The sequence below is a fragment of the Diceros bicornis genome, chromosome 26 (assembly GCF_020826845.1).
Source record: "Diceros bicornis minor isolate mBicDic1 chromosome 26, mDicBic1.mat.cur, whole genome shotgun sequence".
Classification (NCBI taxonomy): Eukaryota; Metazoa; Chordata; class Mammalia; order Perissodactyla; family Rhinocerotidae; genus Diceros; species Diceros bicornis.
Window position 1 is genome coordinate 6,022,908 of NC_080765.1, and position 19,980 is coordinate 6,042,887.

Here is a 19,980-nt window from a genome sequence, read left to right on the forward strand (position 1 = left end):
TTTACAGACGTTGTTTCTGACCTGCTGATTCACCTCATCTCTATGAAGCAGCAGCTGGGCCCGAAATTGCTCTACCTTCCCCTGAATCCTCTTTTAGCTTCTGTGACTTCTGGGCTAGGTATGTGTTTAGCCTCATTAAGAAGGGTCCCAGCTTCTGCAAGATCACCATACCAACCTTACCAACCCAACCATACCAACAATTCCAGAAGCAACAAGAACTGACATGGGTTTCAGTCTACCTTGTGGGGTTACAGGTCATGCTTGTGGGTTCCTGCCTGCCCTTGATCTACCATAGTTTATACCCATCTTCCTTCCTGACTGCTTGCCCCATGGACTTCAAGTCCCAGCATCAGACACAAAGGTGATGGCATTACATAGACTGCTTAACCAGTTTTCACTATTGTGTAAGGTCAAATTTCTGTGCAATCCATTAAATGTATGTTTATATGTATGTATAAGTCTCTTAGTGGTTCAGCTTCTCTTGTTAATCTGTGACTGATATAATAAATCAAAAAGTATATATGTATACTTTATATATATATATATTATATATAAAATTTAGTGTGTATATACAAAAGTGTATATATGTGTAAATATGTTTCTTCCTATTATAATGAGGGAGACTCTTGTTTTGAAGTTTGGCACTTAGAGCCTAGATATTCTGGAATTTCAGAGTGACCGTGTTTGTGAAGAGAGATTTGAAGTTCTCTCTCTCTTTTTAAATGTTATTTCAATAATATGAATGGTTGAATAATTAGAAATCAAAAAAATTTTTCCAAAAGTTCTTCTGTTGATCCAAAGGTTGTATTGTCAGGTATGCTGAACCCCAGTATTTCTGACACCTCACTTCATCTCCACTTCCTGTTTCCCCAGGGACTGAGAAAGGGGAGATGTGGCAGAGGAATCAGACCTCTCTGGCAGACTTCATCCTTGAAGGGCTCTTTGATGACTCACTCACCCACCTTTTTTTTTTCTCCGTGACCATGGTGGTCTTCCTTATTGCAGTGAGTGGCAACACCCTCACCATTCTCCTCATCTGTGCTGATTTCCGGCTTCATACACCCATGTACTTCCTGCTCAGCCAGCTCTCCCTCATGGATCTGATTCATGTCTCCACAACCATCCCCAAGATGGCTACCAACTACCTATCTGGCAAGAAGTCCATCTCCTTTGTGAGCTGTGCAACCCAGCACTTCCTCTATTTGTCTGTGGGTGGTGCTGAGTGTCTTCTCCTGGCTCTCATGTCCTATGACCGCTATGTTGCCATCTGTCATCCACTGCGTTACACTGTTCTCATGAACAGAAAGGTGGGACTGATGATGGCTGTCGTGTCATGGTTGGGAGCATCCATAAACTCCCTATTTTACACAGTGATGTTGATGCAGTTCCCTTTCTGTGGGCCTCGGAAAATCCACCACTTCTACTGTGAGTCTCCAGCTGTTGTGAAGTTGGTATGTGGAGACATCACTGTTTATGAGAACACAGTGTACATCAGCAGTGTCCTACTTCTTCTCCTCCCGATCCTCCTGGTTTCTACATCCTATGCCTTCATCCTCCACAGTGTCATTCAGATGCGTTCATCAGGGAGTAAGAGAAATGCCTTTGCCACTTGTAGCTCTCACCTCACTGTGGTTTCCCTCTGGTTTGGCGCCTGTATCTTCTCATATATGAGGCCCAGGTCCCAGCGCACTCCATTGCAAGACAAAGTTGGTTCTGTGTTCTATAGCATCATTACTCCCACACTGAATCCTTTGATTTATACTCTCCGGAATAAGGATGTAGCTAAGGCTCTTAGGAGAGTGCTGGGGAGAGATATTATCACTCAAAGATAGCAACTTCTCTTGCCCTGAGTAAGAGCGGAATGGGATAATCTATTTAAATTGATCTGAGTAAACCCCTAAGAGTTTTCAAGGGTCCACGTCCCTGATTACTACTGCATAAATGAAGTGGTCAACACACAATTCTAGTATTCTAACTTGGTCTCAGGCATCTAAGCTCCATAGAGTACTATCTTAGTCCATTCAGGCTGCTCTAACAAAAATATCATAAACGGGGTGGCTTAAACAACAAATATTTATTTCTCACAGTTCTGGAGACTGAGAAGTCCAAGATCAAGCCTTGAAAGTGCTAGACCCTCTCTCATATCCTTTCAATCTCTTCTTGAATGTAAATCTGTCAAAATGTGTTCATGACTCCTCTATCCGTTCCCTGTCTCCTGCTTCTACTTTAGAATACTACTTTTCAAGCTGTTGCACAATATTATGTTATATTATATGGTATTTATTGTCTGTTTTGCTAGATTGTAAACTTCCCGAGGGCAAGGACTTTACTCTGTGTCCTATTGTCTCACCAGAGCCAAGAAAGGAGCCTGACATGAAATAAATGCTCAATATTGTTGCATGGATTAATAAATGAAAGGGACCTAGATTGTTTTGCTGTCCCACATGACATTAATGACATTTAATTCATAGAAGGGAAGAGATTATAAAAATGAATAATACAGTGGATGGCTTGGTAAAACTCATTTTTCTCAGATAGCCAGATATTAATCTCATGCAAATGCACAGGCCTGACATCTCAGTGAATTTCCTGGGGTCTAGTGGTCTGAGGGATGCCAGAGTGAGGGACAAATTTCTATATCTTACTTCCCCTACAAGTTAAAAATATCTTCAGAAGAATAACACAAGGTTAGAAAGCAAAGTTTTACTCTCTTTGACAAGTATTTTCCCTTTGAGAAACAGCTTTTTGGCATTCTGTAATAAGGTGAGCATTGCACCATGTGCTCTGTGTCATCTTACCCATCTGGCCCTAAGGTAGGATTTACCGTGTAATACTCCAATATCAAGTAGAATTAAGATTTATAGAAACCGTGTCTGGTTGTTTCTGAAGGCACAAGGGTGTTACGTAAACAGCTACCTCACAATCCTAGTTAGAGACAGGTAGTTGTTCCTCTGCTACCTCTTCCTCTCTACACACACAACTATGGCCTTTTCAGGAAACTTATGAGATTATTTGAGAATTAAACAAAAAGGGAAGTTTAAGGCTGATTATTCAAGTAAATCTAGCATCTGCCAAATGTAAATAATACAGTGTTATATTGACTTCCCTTGAAAAGAGATACAACACTACATTATGGTAATCATTCTTTATATATTCTGGACATTAGCTCCTTATCAGATAGATGGTTTACAAATGTTCTATCTCATTCCATAGATTGCCTTTTCACTCTGTTAATTGCGTCCTTTGATGAACAAAACTTTTAAAATTTTGATGTAATCCAATTTATCTATTTTACTTTTGTTGTCTATGCTTTTTCTGTCATATCCAAGAGGTCATTGGCAAATTCAACTTCATGAAGATTTCCTTACGTTTTCTTCTAAGAATTTTATAGTTTTAACTCTTCCATTAGGTTTTTGATACATTTTCAGTTAACTTTTATATCCATATTATGTTAGATAATGGCCCCACTTCATTCCATTTATAATGGCAATCAAAAAGAATAAAATACTTAGGAATTAACTTAACGAAGGACTGATAGAGTTGTACACTGAAAACTATAAAACACTGCTGAGAGAAATTAAAGAGACATAAATAAGTGAAAAGATATCCTGGGTGCATAGATTGGAAGACTTACTGTTGTTAAGCCGTCCACACTACCCAAAGTGATGTACCCAAAGTGATGTACACATTCAAGCAATGTCTATCAAAATCCCAATGGCATTTTATTCAGAAATAGAAAAATCTATCCTAAAAGTCATATGGAAACAAGGAACCTTAAATAGCCAAAACAATCCTGAAAAACAAAATTGTAGGACTCACACTTCCTGATTTCAAAACTTACTACAAAGCTACAGTAATCAAAATAGTGTGGTCCTGGCCTAAAGACAGGCATATGACCACTGAAATTGAACAAAGAGCCCAGAAGTGAAACCTCACATATATGGGCCAATGATTTTCAACAAGGATGCCAAGATCATTCCATAAGGATAGGATAGTTTTTTTTTTTTTTTTTTTGATAAATGGTGCTGGGAAAACTAGATATGCAAAAGAATGAAGTAGGACCCTTACCTTACACCATATACAAAAATTAACTGAAAATGTCAAAAACCTAATTGAAAGAGCTAGAAGTATAAAACTCTTGGAATAAATCATAGAGGAAAATGTTTATGTCATTGGATTTGACCAGTGATTTCTTGGATATGATACAAGAACACAGGCAACAAAAGTAAAAATAGGTAATTTGGACTACATCAAAATTTTAAAAAGTTCTGTTCAGCACAAGACACAATCGGTAGAGTGAAAAGGCAACTTGTGTGATGAGATAAAATATTTGTAAACCACCTGTCTGATAAGGGGTAATATGCAGAATATACAAAGAATGACTACAACTCAACAACAACCATAAAACAACCTGATTAAAAAAATGGGCAAAGGACTTGAATAGGCATTTCTGAAAACAAGCTGTACAAATGGCCAACAAGCACATAAAGCATTGATGTTCAACATCACTAATCATTAGGGATATGATTAGGAAAAATCAACTGAAATTGCATTAACGATTTGAAAGTGAGACCTGAAACCATAAAACTTTTAGAAGAAAACATAGGGGCTAAGCTCCTGGACATTGGTCTTTGCAATGAGTCTTTGGATTTGACACCAAAAGCAAAAGCAACAACAAAAGCAAAAATAAAAAAGTGGGACTACATCAAACTAAAAAGCTGCTGCACAGCATAGAAAAATCACCAACAAAATGAAAAGGCAACCTACAGAACGAGAGAAAATATTTTTAAATCATATATCTGAAAAGTGGTTAATATCAAAAATACGTAAGGAACTCATACAACTCAATAGCAGAACACCCCATACTATCCAAATGAGAAATGGGCAGAGGATCTGAATTGACATTTTTCCAAAGACATACAGACGGCCAACAGCTACATGAAAAGATGCTCAACAGCATTGATCACCAGGGAAATGCAAATCAAAACCACAATGAGATATCACCTCATGCCTGTCAGAATGGCTCTTTTTAAAAAGACAAGAAATGACAAGTGTTAGAGAGGATGTGGAGACAAGGGAATCCTTGTGCACTGTTGGTGGGAATGTAAATTGGTAGAGCCACTATTGAAAACAGAATGGAGATTCCTCAAAAAATTAAAAATATAACTACCACATGATCCAGCAAGTCCACTCCTGAGTATATATCCAAAGGAAGTGAAATCAATACCTGGAGAAGATATCTGTACCTCCATGTTCATTGCAGCATTATTTACAATAGCCACGACATGGAAACAACTTACGTGCTCATCTATGTATGAATTGAAAAATAAAATTTGGTATATATTTACAACAGAGTATTAGCCGTAGAAAGGAAGGAAATCCTGACATTTGTGACAACATGGATGGACCTTGAGGGTATTATGCTAAGTGAAAAAAGTCAGACAAAGAAAGACAAATACTGTATGATTTCACTTATATGTAGAATCTAAAGAAACTGAACTCAAAGATACAGAGAACAGATTGGTGGTTTGCAGAGGAGGGAGTTGGGGGGCAAATGGGTGCAGATGGTCAAAAGGCAAAAATTTCTAGTTGTAAGATGAATAAGTTCTGAGGATGTAATGTAGAGCATGGTGACTGTAGTTAATGATAATGTATTGTATATTTGAAAATTGCTAAGAGAATAGATCACAAAAGTTCTTATAACAAGAAAAAGTTTGTAACTTTGTGAGGTGATGGATGTTAACTAAATTTACTGTGGTCATCATTTCACAATATATACATATATCAAATCATTGTGTTGTACACCTTGGATTAATATAATCTTAAATGTTAATTATATCTCATTAGTACAGGAAAAAATAAATCTCATCCTTTAATAAAGAAACAAACAAACACCACAATGAGACACCACTTCATAACCATTAGGATGGCTATTATTAAACAAACAGTATAAATGTTGGTGAGGATGTGAAGAAATTGGAAACATTGTGCACTGATGATGGGAATGTAAAATGGTACAGCCATTATAGAAAAGAGTTTGGCAGTTCCTCAAAAAATTAAAAATGGAATTGTCATATAATCCAGCAATTCCATTTCTGGGTATATACCCAAAAGAATCAAAAGCAGGATCTGAAAGAGGCTTTTGTATACCCATGTTCATAGCAGCATTATTCACAACAGCCAAAAGTAGAAGTAACCCAGGTGTCCACTGATCCATGAATGGATAAACAAAATGTGGCGTATACATACAATGAAATATTATTCGGCCTTAAAAAGGAAGGAAATTCTGACATGTGCTACAACATGGATGAACCTTGAGGACAGTATGCTGAGTGAAATAAGCCATTCATGGAAAGGCACATACTATATGATTCTGCTTAGATACTTACAGTAGTCAATTCATAGAGACAGAAAGTAGAATGGTGGTTGCCAGGGCCTGGGGCCAGGAGGGTTTGGGGAATTGTTTAATGGCTACAGAGTTTCAGTATGGGAAGGTGAAAAGAGTTCTGGAGACTCTGTGAAGGTACTTAACAGTACTGAACCATAAACTTAAAAACGGTTAAGATGGTCAATTTTATGTTATTTGTATTTCATCACATTTTAAAGATTTATGTAAAAAACTTAGCTTGGGTTGAACACAGGGCACTCTCATCATTAAAGAGATATTGATTCAGATGGCAGATAGACTTTTGGTGGTGAACATGAGGGAGTTTATACAGAAGTTGAACTATAATGTATACCTGAATTTTATATAATGTTATAAATCAATGTTACCTCAATAAGAAAATAAATAAAATTCATGTATAAGTATAAAACAAAGGTATGATCAGAAACTTACCACAAACATGAATTTGAATGAAAAACAAAACTTTAGGAAGATTCCCACTAAAGCCAAGAACCATAAAAGCTCACAATTACTACTACTACTAAGCACTGTACTAGAGAAGCTAGCCAATACTATCAGAAAGAAATAAAGAGAAAGCTTGAGCAGAAAGAAACATTTTATTATATTATTTTTCATACCCTAGAAGTCCAAGAGAATCAACTTACAAATAATTGGAACCAAGAAGTAACATCAAGAAACACACAAGAAACAATACAGTGCTTAAAAACCCAAATAACTAGTCAGAAAATATAATAAAACATTGATGAATAAAATGAAAATGCTAATATAAATGGAGATACAGTACATTCCTGAAGGGAAACATTTCATTGCAAAGAAATCAGTTCTTAAATTAATCTTTAAGTTCAATAAATTTCAATCCAAATATATTAATATGTATTATGGAATTTACAAAAACGATTCAAAAAGTCAAATCAAAGAGAAAATCTGTAAGAATAAACACAAGAGAACTGAAAAAGAGCAACAATGAAGAACAGGTGCTGTTAGATGTCAGAACATGCTCTGAAATGCAGGAAATTAAAACAGTGTGTTATTCATTCAGGGAAAGAATCAATGAAAGAATAGTGAGTCCAGAACACAGGTGTATATACAGGAATTTAATATATAATAACTGTGACATTTCAAATCAGGGGAAAATGATGTTAGAACATTTAGGTATCCATGGCAAGATGCGGGGTGAGAACTCTTTAAGGTATCACTTAATTTTCAAGATTTCTAAATGTTTTATTAAATCCATAAAGTAATTTCTTACAATATTTATTTTCCCCCAGAGTTTGTTTTACCCCTTAATCCTGCCAGGGTGTTCCTTTCTGGGTTTAGTAGAATATTATAGCAGTTGGGGACAAACATCCATCCAAGTAGCCCAGCACTGGAAGCCAAGATGGAAAAGATCTCCACAGCCACCATGACTTCCCCTTGGTGCTGTTATACAGAGGGAGGAAGGTGATCCAGACACGACAGAACACCAACACACTGAATGTCAGGCTCTTGGCTTCACTGCAAGTGTCAGGCAGGCTCCTGGCCAGGAAAGCCAAGGTGAAGCTCACGAGGGCCAAGGAGCCCAAGTATCCTGAGAAAAGGTAGAACTTAGTGACAGAGCCCTTACTGCACACAATGATAAGGAGGGTAGGCTCAAAATGTGCATCTATGTCAACAAAAAGGGGGAGGTTCCCAAGCAGACTGCACAGAAAGTCACTTGAATCAATGAGCAGATGGGAACGATGGAATTAGGTGCCCTTGATAGCAAACACTGCCTCATCTTTCTCCGTGGTGTTGTGATCTTGAAAGCCAGAACTATAGTGATGGTTTTAGCCAAAATGGTGGAAACAGCCACAGTAAACATGACTCCAAATGTCATTTGTTGGAGGATGGAGGTGGCAGTCTTGGGATGGCCAATGAAGAATAAGGGGCAGACGAGGTCCAAGATGAGGGAAGTGAGCAGGATGTAGTTCAGAGCCCGGTTATTAGCTTTGACTATTGGAGTCTCCCTGTACTTCACAAAAATCCGACGGAACACAGCTGTGAGGACAGACAGACAAGGGGCTGCACAGGCAATTTCCATCCCCATAAGATTGTCATAGGCCAAGAGGTCACAACCTTTGAGAGGTAATGATCTTGATCACTATGTGAGTTTTGATTGTCTGGACACTTCATACATTGCTTCTCATCTGGCAAGAAAAGCAAAGTGCCATTAATTTGGTTCAGTGATTCTCATGAGCCCCTAAAATAGTCGCATTTGGCCAAGTTGCTCTCATTAGACAACAAATGGGGAGAAAAATTCCAAGTTAATGCTGTCTATTTTTTTCTTGGTATATCAAATGTCAAGGAGCTCTAGCATCACTCTTTTGTCATCTTCCATAAGCAGGGGAACAAGTTTTTTCCCACAAAGAAAAATTACACTTAACTATATCACTTAAAGATGGGTAGGGTTGGACATATCTTGGATTTGTTCACTCAAAAGTAAGCATTTATTGATAACCTTCAGTGACCCAGGTAATGTCCCAAGTTTTGCACATATGGAGAAAACCAAGACATAAACTGTCCCTTAAGATTCAAAATTACATTTCTGCTATCCAAATAATTGCACACCTATCTCCTATTCATGATCACTTTTACTCCTATTGGTTATCACTTCTACTATGTTTGTTCAGATTTGAATAACATCTATTTTAACAAAATACCTCCCTAATGAGACTCCCTGTCTTCTGTCTTTATTCCCTCTCATCTCTCATCCGTGAGGTCCCATCTGTGAATGTTTCTATTATTTGAATCCATTTGTGTAATTTCCTTGCTTAAAATCCCACAGCCATTCTCAACCTTTTAGAGCAGCCGTTCTCAACTATTAGTACATGTTAGAATCACCTGGAGGGCTTGTTAAAGCAGTTTGCTGGACCCAACTATCAGAGTTCCTGATTCAAAAACTCAGAATTTACAATTCTAATAAGCTCCTAAGATACTCTGATGATCTTGGTGTAGGTGCTACACCTTGAGAACCACCATTCTAGATGGAGCGCAAACTCCTAGCAATGCAAAAGGTCATTGTTATCTAGGTTCTACCTACTTCTTCTGTAACACCTTTTTTGAGAGCAGCTGGGTAGTGAGGATAAAGGAACAAATTTTGATGTGTATCTGTGATAGTCCAGTCAATTTCCTTGAGGTGTCAGATAATATATCTCACTTAATTCTCACACAACCCTGTGAGGTAGATGGACAGTATCAACTCATTTTGCAGAAGAAAATAATTGAGGCTTAAAGAGCTTAAGTAACGCACCTGAGATCTTGGAGGTAGTGAGGGCTAGGCTAGGAACCAGACTTAAGACCAGAAGCCCAGACTAGGGTGAGGCAAATGAAACACCAGAGGTGCAAAACTTAAGGAAGCACTCACTTTCAGGTGGGAACCGTGCCCTTGCATGACCCTGAGAGTGAATACCTCCTTAAATTTTGTACCCCAGGCACCTTACCTACCTTTCCCTAGTCCTGGCCCTACTCAAGACTCTGACTCCAAAACCGGTGATCTTTCCATCACACACCTTTTGCTAACTTTAATGTCCATCACAATTTTTTCTCTTAAAAAAATGTCATTTGTCTCAAGTGTGTTCATAATTGCTTACTGGAGCATTTTTTATAATAGTTTCTTTAAAATTTTTATTAGATAATTTTGACATCTCTGTGATCTCGATGTTATCATCTATTGGTTTTCTTTTTCCATTCAGTTCAAGATCTTCTTGGTTCTTGTTATGATGAGTAGTTTTTCATGGAAACCAGAACACGTTGGGTATTGTGATGTTGGGCTCTGGATTTTATTTAAACCTTCAGTTTTATCTGGCTTTCTCTGCCATGGCTCTGGCTGGGAAAGGGTGGGGGACATTGCCTTGCTACTGCAAGGGAGGTAGAAGTCCAAGTTTTCCACTCAGCCTCTGTTGAGGGAATGAGGGAAGATCTTGTCATTTATTCTGGGTGGGGTAGGAGTTCTGACACCCCAGTAGGCCTCCCTGACATCTCCCTGGTTGCAAGGAGTGGGAGCTTACCCTTACTGCTTCCCATGTGGCTTCACTACACTGTGGGGGTAGTTACACTTGTAACTACTGGGCCATGGTGAAAGCCCCGACTCTGCACTTGGCCTTCTCTAAGACCACACCAGTAAGGAGGGGGAGGGGTGCCTCATTGTTGCCCAGTGTGGGTGAAAGTCTAGACAGCCTACAGGGCAGGAGAGGGCCTGTTTACTGCCCAGTGGTGATGAATATCCCACCTGCCTCTTGACCATCTCTGATACCACCCTGGTGGGTTGCCTTGTTGCAACGTCGAGAGGGTAGAAGTCCATGCTCCCCACTTGGCCTTTCCTGGTGGGAATGTTCAACAGCTTTCTTCTGTGATGTTTGACTGGATTAGAGCAGTTATTGTCTATAAGTTTTCTGTCTTGATAGACTGACCCTTTCTAGATCCTTTGGCTATAGAAAGCAGACTTTTGTTGGGGCTTTTTAATGTTGTAAATGCCCATTGGCCTTTCCAGGTTGTTGTCTTCTTCATATCAAAGTCTGTGACATATGAAGCGGAAAGAAAACCCAGGAAACTCACCTGAACAACCATGTCGTTTGTTGGTTCCCAAGGTCCCTACAAGTGTGCCTTCTTCTCTCCACATTTCAGAGTCATCTTAGGTTTGTTTTATAGATATGCCCAGCATTTTAGTTGTACTTAGAGGGAGGAATGGAGAAAAGTACACCTACTCCATCTTTCCAGAAGTGGAAGTCCTCTGAGCACTAATGTTTATGTTCATTTTGAGGAAAAGAAACTTCAGGAAAATCTATTGTCTTTTATTTTTTTTTCTACTAACCGCTTAAGTACTCCTGTTCCTTAAGGAACAGGATATTTGGATATTTGATCAATATTGATCTTGATTTTTTCCCCATTTTTTTTTCTGTGTATGTAATATCTAGAAAAAATTAAAGTTGAGGTATGGAAGAGAAAACAGAAAAAAGTGGTTAAAATTGTTGTTGAAATTTGGTCTCAGGAAATAGAAACATTTAATTAATTAGTCAAGGAGGCAGCATACTGTATTGGCTAAATTCATGGACAGTGGAGCCAGATTATTAGGTTCAAATTGGGTTCCACAGTTACTAGCAGTGACTTTGGGTAAGTTTCTGTGCCACCATTTCCTCATCTTTAAGTGGTGATGTTATTTGTATCTGCTTTATAGGATTGTTGTTAAGTGATTTAATATATGAAAAGCATTTTAACGGTGCCTCACGTCTAATAAATACTATCCAAATATTTGATATTCCTAATAATTTGCCTATTGATTTATTAGACATAATTCTCAGCTGTACTGTTCCATATTTAAATATGTATTTTTGTGTAGTATCCCATTTCATTATTGTTAGCATTTAAAAATACATCTTAATATCTGGCAATAAAAGTCTCCCATCTATCAAAAATCTCTTCCGATATTTTCTCTAAATTATTCTCTATATCAACTTTATATTATGTTACATAAAGGTCCACATTATCAATAAAATTTCAATGTGTGATGCATTCAACTTACAAATAAATTTGTAAGTTTTGATATTTTTCCAATTCTAAGGTTTCTTATCAATAAATAATGGGAGACATTTGCTTATTCAAAAATTGTTCTATAGTCATAATTAAACTTTAGAAGTTTTCTTTATATCAGATTTGCACAATTCTTGCAGTTTGTCACTTAATATTTTAAACATGTTGCTACATTTTTGGAATATTTTTCTGCTATATATTTAATATGGTTATTACTTGTACATAGAATAGCTACTGTTTTTTGTGTACTTATTTGTAGATGGACTTCTTGCCAAATTGTTGCAAAAATTGGTCATTTTTGTCTTGTTTTTGTTTTTATGAGTGCTAGAACTACGTTGAAGAAAGTTTAGCTTTTTATTAATCCTTAATATCTTAAATAGGATTTTGTACCTAATTACTCTCCTATGTAATTATTTTCTTTGAATTGATTTTTCGTACAAATGAAATTTAGAAAAATTTGTCTGGTTCCAAAATGAGGGTTCTGGTCTTATTATTTATAATTTCTTTATGCCAACTAATTATTTCTGAGTAGATTAAGATATTTATGATATTCCAAATTCTTATTCTGTAAAATAGGTGTATGTCATATGGATAGTAGGTGAAATCTATTATATTATTGTCTTTTATTTTTTGTTTCTACTAACAAAAAAAGGTCATCCAGTATAGCAGACAGAAATAAGAGGAGTTAATTAGTGAATTCAGGAGAAATTGTACTTTAGAGTCAGACTTGTGGATACAGAGAGAGAAAACTGGCAGAACTTTGCAGTGGTCTCTGCACTTTTGATGCCAAACGTGTGAGAAGTCAAGAACATAGGAAAAAACTGATCAAGCAAAGTAAAAGTCTCCTTTTCAGGGCACATGATCTACTGCAAACTGCTCTGGCAATAAGACCTCAACTCTTGACAATGAGATTCTAATGAGAAAAAACATGAAAGTAAAGCCAACACTAATTCAAAGTGAGCTATTAAGCAGCCAGGTTTGCAAATGGTTTCTGCTGAAAGGACAAAGGAAGAAAGAATTTGAGTTTACCTAAAAGGATAGTTTGAGCCTTGTGTGCTCCCGAGAGCTCCTGGGTACAGACCTGACCTACAGTCATCTACCCTAGTAATAAATCCTGTCCATGAGTGTTCTCTATTTTACACTGTCATCACTGCCCATAAACAAACTCTAAGATGCATGGACTAGGCAAATGCGGAAGTCTGCTCTTGAGTGATTCTGTGTAAATTTGCCATTTGAGCAAGCTAGGCCACCTACTGCTTTTATTGCTCTCCGTGCTTTCACCATTGGCTCAAGGGTGAACCTACAGAGGGAGGTTAAGGAAATCAAGCTATGTTCTTTCATTTTACCAAGAGATATATGCTGTACCTGTCCATAAATTTGTAATGTGACTATGTAATCACCATGCATTTCTCCTTAAATTTACCCAGACTTATATTATACATTGTTACTATCTGAACAAAATATTTTATTATTTTATTTACTTGATTATTATTGTAAAAAGCAAAATCATATATTTTTGTATATGTATCTCATATATAGGCAGTTTTACTTTAAAATTTTAGGAATTATCTTCTTTTAGTTGATTCTTTGGAGTATTTTTTTTTTTTTTTTTTTTTTTGTGAGGAGATCAGCCCTGAGCTAACATCCGCCAATCCTCCTCTTTTTTTTTTTTTTTGCTGAGGAAGACGGCCCTGGGCTAACATCGGTGCCTATCTTCCTCCACTTTATATGGGACGCCGCCACAGCATGGCTTACCAAGCAGTGCGTCGGTGCGCGCCCGGGATCCGAACCAGCGAACCCGGGGCCGCCGCAGCGGAGCGCGCGCACTTAACCGCTTGCGCCACCGGGCCGGCCCCCTTTGGAGTATTTTTGATATAAAATAACATATTGTAATCTCTTATGTTTTCCTTTTCCATAAATGTCACCCTTTTTGTTTCATGAATTGTTGCACTGTTCAGAATTCAGAAGCAATGTTAAAAAACAGGAATGAAAGTGAACATTTTTTGTTGTCCACTAATTTAATTGGTAAATAGTGTTTTCAGTTTTTCATCATTTAATTACAATGTCTGTTGGCAATTCCCAAATGTTAGCTATGGTGTGAAAAGTCTTCAGTCCCAGCCTCTTGTCGCTTTTCATCATGGGGTCCCACCACTCCAACCTAGCCTTGCTGTTTTCTAGCCACAGTAGACTTTTTTTTTTTTTCCGGGTCCCTGAACAGTGGAAGAAATGTGCCATTTAATTATTTCTGACAAGGAATTCTTCCTCCCTTTATTCAGCTGATAAAATCTATTGATCTTTCAGAACTTAAAATAAAACACAGCATCTTTTATGGGGAATTTTCTGACATCCCAAAGTAATGTTAGATGCTCCCCCCTAAGTCTCTGTACTTACTGCACCTGTGTGGTGACCCTTATAATGTTCCTTGTGATCACTCATCATGTTCATCTCCTCACTCACTGCCTCTGAACTGGCAGAGCACAGGCATTACAGAACAACTAAGGGTGTTATAATGTATCCTCAGCACATTGCACGGTGGCTGCTTCATAGCAATAATATAGGATATTTTTTCATTTTTTAAATCATGCCAATAATTTCTGCACACTTACTTTGTGTCATGAATGGTGCTAGGCCCTTGAAAAATGAAGATGAATAAGATGCAAGCTTCAATGTGATCAGGGTTTGGTTGAAAGAAATACACACAATAAAACCAAGATACTCATAGTAACATGTGTTAAGTTCCATGGTTAGTTCTGGGATGGTCCTTAAAAATATTTTCTTGAGAAGGTAATGCTAAGGGGCAAAAGGATGAGTAGGAATGAACCAGGTAAAAGAAAAGAATATCCTTTCATAGGGAAGATTATTAACTTTAATAATAGAGTTATTGAATAAATGAAAGAACAACTTCGATATTTCAGTCCTATTCTAGATCCTTTCTAATTTTGGGGACAAATAGGGATATAAATGAAAGGATGAGTAGGAAAATTCCTCCAGATCTGCATTTGTGTCATTGGAAATCTCTTTCTCTGCGCAGAGTGCACAGTCAAAGCAGCAGGCAGTCTTTTCCCACTGGGAGTGCCTGGATCCAGAGCCACAGAGCAAGGAGTATAAAGAAATCAGAGGAAAGTCTTGTTAAAATCTGCAAATATGGTCTAGTTCTGTGTAACCAGAGTGTATGAAGGACAATCAACAAGTTCCATTTAAAAGAAGCAGCCCATTCGATCAATGGGCTGGATGCTCTACTCTGTGATGTTAACTACACCAAATTTTAGAAGCACGTACTTGATTAGATGTATTTTTTTCTTCATATCTATTAGGCACTAGGAAAGGAAAATTACTCAAGTTGGAAGGAAGGTTAGACAATTACTCAAGTCAGAAAGGGAGACTGTGCTTCTCCTATTGAGCTGAAAGAGGTTGTGTAAGTTCCCATGGCTGGGCTCTGTTCTAAATATGTATGGGTCATAAATATCCAGCAATGAAACTGCGTCCAACCAACCTCTTTAGACTCAGTGGCCCAATCTATCAACTCTTCATATATGGAAAAATCTTGACCATGTGGAGCCTGTGGGACAAATTGTCCTACTTTCACCTGAAGCCCAAATCCATCAAGAAAGTACCAAAAGTTGAGAATATCATACTGTTTCACAGAGATTCTTTGCTGATCCAAATATACCTGGTCCACAGCATTGTTGTTAAACTGCATTCTCTTCAGAAATGAGTGGAGCTGGAGAAGATGTAGTTGGGTTGTAGAAGGAATTCTGGATTTGGATACAGGAGATCTTTTAGTTGTATGACTGGAAAAGTTCCTTACTCTTGGTAAACTTCAAATTTAAATGTACTCACTAGTATTATGAGAATCAAATGAGGTAATACATACGAAAGCAACTTGATAAACTAAAACTACACTTTAAAATTATATTTAGGGCTGGCCCTATGGTGTAGTGGTTAAGTTCGGCACATTCAGCTTTGGCAGCCTAGGTTCGTGGGTTTGGATCCCAGGTGTGGACCTACACCACTCATCAGCCACACTGTGGCAGCAACCCACACACAAAATAGAGGAAGAGTGGCATAGATGTTAGCTCAGGGCTAGTTTTCCTGAAACAACAACAAAAAATATAATTAAATATCATATAATATGTATATGATTTATATATGTTATATATTTATTTATTTATTTTTGTGAGGAAGATTGGCCCTGAGCTAACACCTGTTGCCAATCTTCCTCTTTTTTGCTTGAGGAAGAATGACGCTGAGCTAACATCTGTGTCCATCGTCCTCTATTTTTTATGTGGGTCACTGCCTCAGCATGGCTTGATGAGTAGTGTAGGTCCGCACCTGGGATCCGAACCCGCAAACCTGGGCAACTGAGGTAGAGTGTGCCGAACTTAACCATTATGCCACTGGGATGGTATATATTTATTTTTTATGAAATAAGTTTGTAAATTATCCACTATAGGTTCAGATACAACATTGACACTTCCTTGTCAGTCACTTCCTTGAGGAGATGCTTGAGAACATGAGAACCAAATAATATCTATGCATGAAATTCAGAAAATATTGACCACAGAGTCAAATTCAGCCTCTCTCATTTCTCACTAGTAGTCTCTAAAAACTTCACTTTGTTCTTCTGCAAAATGATGATTAAAATATTGCCCAAAGTAATTATTATATAAGATAAATCATACACATATACATATTTATTACTTAGAGACCATGCATATATATATAAGATAAAAAAATTTAAGTTAGCTACTACAGTGCCAGGCCTGATGTAGTCACTTCAAGAACTAATGTTCTCTCTACTGTCAGTTAAGGCCATCATGGAAGAAGTCCAGGCTTATGAAAATGAAAAAATAAGGTTGGCAAGGCTCTGAGGTTCTTTGTGATTCAAAGATTTCGCCTTGGCCCATAAGTTCCAAAATTCAGTTCCCGTCATTGGCACCTTTTTCTTTATGATCATTTCTACATGAACAAGTTGAAATTGAAAGCATCTAAGACTAGATATCCCTCTTAGGCAGTGAGGCTAGTAAAGAAACTATTGTAACTCAGAAGAAAGAATCTAAAACCCGATTTCCTATTGAAGTTATGAAAAAGTTACATTTGACTCTGTATAGGGAGTGGATCTAAAATTTATAGGTCATCAGAAGAGGAGCAGCTTGACTGTGCCATATAAGGCCCCCAAAGGGCCCCTAACTTTCCATGTACATTAAAATAAATGGAAGGACCATGTAACCCTTTTGAGGAATTGGTAGTCAGCTGAATATTATTCAGCCTTACAAAGGAAGGAAATGCTTATGCATTCTACAACACAGATAAATCTTGAGGACATTATACTAAGGGAAATAAGCCAGTAACAAAAGGCCAGATACTTTATGACCCCATTTATATGAATTACCTAGAGCAGTCAAATCATAGAGACAGAAAGTATCCAGGGGCTGGAGGGAGGGGGAGTGGGGAGTTAGTGTTTAATGTGTCCAGAGCTTCAGTTGGGATAAAAATGTTTCTGAAAGTGGATGGTTGTGATGGTTGCACAACAATGGGAATGTAGTTAACAACACAGAACTGCACACTTAAAAATGGTTAAGATAGTAAATTTTATATTACGTGTATTTTATCACAATTTAAAAAAATAATTTAAAAAAGATTTTTAATTTTTTAAAAAAGATTTTAAAAAGACTATGTGTTTGAACACTGGACTGAAGAGCTGCCCTCTTATCTCACATTATGGACTGAATTGTGTCCCCCCAAATTCATATTTTGAAGGCCTAACCCCCAATGTGACTGTATTTGGAGACAGGGCCTTTAAAGAGGTAATTAAGGTTAGACGAGGTCATAAGTGTAGGGTCCTAATTGCAGAGGACTGGTGTCCTTATGAGAAGCGGAAGAGACACCAGAGCTCCCTCTCCCCCTGCAGGTGCACAGAGGAAAGGCCATGTGAGCACACAGTGAAAAGACTGCCATCTACAAGCCAAGAGAAGAGGCTTCAGAATGAAACAATCTTGCTGGCCCCTGGATCTTGGACTTTTAGCCTCCAGAACTTTGAGAAAATCAACTCATGCTGTTTAGACCACCCAGTTTCTGGTATTTTGTTATGGCAGCCTGAGCTGACTAATTCACCTCATAGGGGCACATTCCTTATTAGGATTCTCCTATGGAGAACCTCTTTCTAAATGAAATGAAAGGGGACTGAATTCTCTCTTCATTGCTGAAAAATCTCAATGTATATCTGGGAAATAACAAATTGTGGAAAAGCAAGGTGAAATCCCACAGGGGAAGGGGTCCAGCAATTCTCATTACTCACAGTGTGTCCTAAGTCTCCAGCTAGTTGATTTATGTGCCTGGAGAATCTGAAGAACAAGGTCACCTGGATCTCTGGACTTGAGTGCTGGTTCCTTGGATACTCCTCTTGGAGCCCAGCCATGGGTCAGTCTGAGCCCTGTCACTGGGAGGCGTCCCTTGGGACACCCTGGCCACAGCCCCGGCGGAGCTCCAGCCACGTGAGTGCACCATCTTGGATGATCTGCCCAGCCCTGCCTGGTGATGACACAGCCTGTGCACCATCTGATGGCAACTCTCTGACAGGCCCCAAGCAAGACCTGCCCAGCCGAACCCTTCCCAGCTTCCCAATGCACAAAATAGTGAGCAAAATAAAATGGTTCTTGTAACTTGCTAAGTTTGGAGTTAATTTGTTAAGTAGGGAAAAATAACTGGAATAACCACCCAAAAGAGACAGGCATCTGCCTGAGCTAAAGAAACTGCCAGAGAACTATATAGGAAATTGGAGGAAGCAATAAACCTTTATGTCATGGTGAATCACTAGAAGCAGCAGTGTCTTCATTGTCCCAAAGCCACTGATTCATGTAGACTCAGCCCTGGACTGAGCTAGGATTCAAAACCCGGGAGCTCCAGCTTCAGAGACCCCCATCTCTCAATCACTGTGTAGTGCAGCCTCCTCATTAAAATAATGCAGGTAAGACTAAGGTGAGAGGGGAGGAGAGCTGTATAAGCTAAAAGATGACTTTTGACTCCCCTCACCCTCCAGAAACAATTACAAACTTGCGGAAAAGTCAGTTCAAAGAACTATTTTTATGAACCATCTCAGACAAAAGTGCCAACCGCATACTTCGTAACCCCCTGTATTTCCTACAAACAAGGATACTCTCCTACATTACCTCACAATGATCTTCCAAGTCAGGAAGTTTACACTGCTATATTACTGCCATGTAACCCTCAAACCCCATTGAATCCCTCCAGTTTTCCCAACAATTTCCTTTATAGCAGAAGAACCCAGCCCACCTGTTATGTTTAAACATCACCTCTCTTTAGTCTCCTTTGGTCTGGAAAGCTTCCTCAGTCTTTGGCTTTCATGACCTTGACTGTTTTGAAGGTTACACACCAGTCAGAGAGAAGGAATAGAATATTCCTCAGTTTGGATGTTTCTGACTGTTTCAGGACTTCTTTCAGGTTTGCCTCCTTGGCAGGACTGTCACAGAAGTGACACTGGCTTCTAACTTGTTCCCATCAGGTTTTCAATCAGTTTATCCCATTCCTGGTGATGCTCTCTCTCATCACTTGATTAAGGGTGTGTCTGCCAGGTTTCTCCACTGTGAGGGTACCCTTTCCTCTTTGTAAGTAATGAGAGTTTTGAGCAGCCACACTTTGTGTCAATATCCTCATCAAATTGCAATTTATCCAGTTTTTAATATATATATCTCTATGTACTCATGTTTTCCTATTTAATGCAATGGGTCATAATCTCTTACTCTCATTCTTTATTATGATGCTCAAATTGTCCCTGATTGTTCAGTGGAAGCCCGTCATGCAGGTATTTGTGTCCTGTTAACACGTCCCCATCAATGTTTAGCATTCTCTTGCTTTCTACCACACAAAATGTTTCAGGTTCACGTTGTACTTTCCCAGTCCCAGCCCTAGATCAGCCGTTTCTTTAAGGAACGCTGATTCCTTTCAATGGAGAATGATAGGTCAAGATCTGGGCTGGAGGTGTGCTTATTGCTATTAGGGTGTCACTGTTT

The 19,980-nt window shown here is 38.3% G+C and overlaps 1 protein-coding gene across 1 annotated transcript; it reads left to right on the forward strand.

Moving 5' to 3' along the window:
- Positions 1-890: 890 nt before the first annotated feature.
- Positions 891-2,213, forward strand: LOC131422931 (olfactory receptor 2AE1). The gene has a single exon (XM_058570555.1). It carries the CDS (start codon positions 891-893, stop codon positions 1,830-1,832), a length of 942 nt encoding a protein of 313 aa, XP_058426538.1. The 3' UTR covers positions 1,833-2,213.
- Positions 2,214-19,980: the final 17,767 nt, after the last annotated feature.

Excerpts from the sequence above, each read along its gene's own strand:
- LOC131422931 (XM_058570555.1), top strand. The coding sequence starts at position 891 with ATGTGGCAGAGGAATCAGACCTCTCTGGCAGACTTCATCCTTGAAGGG.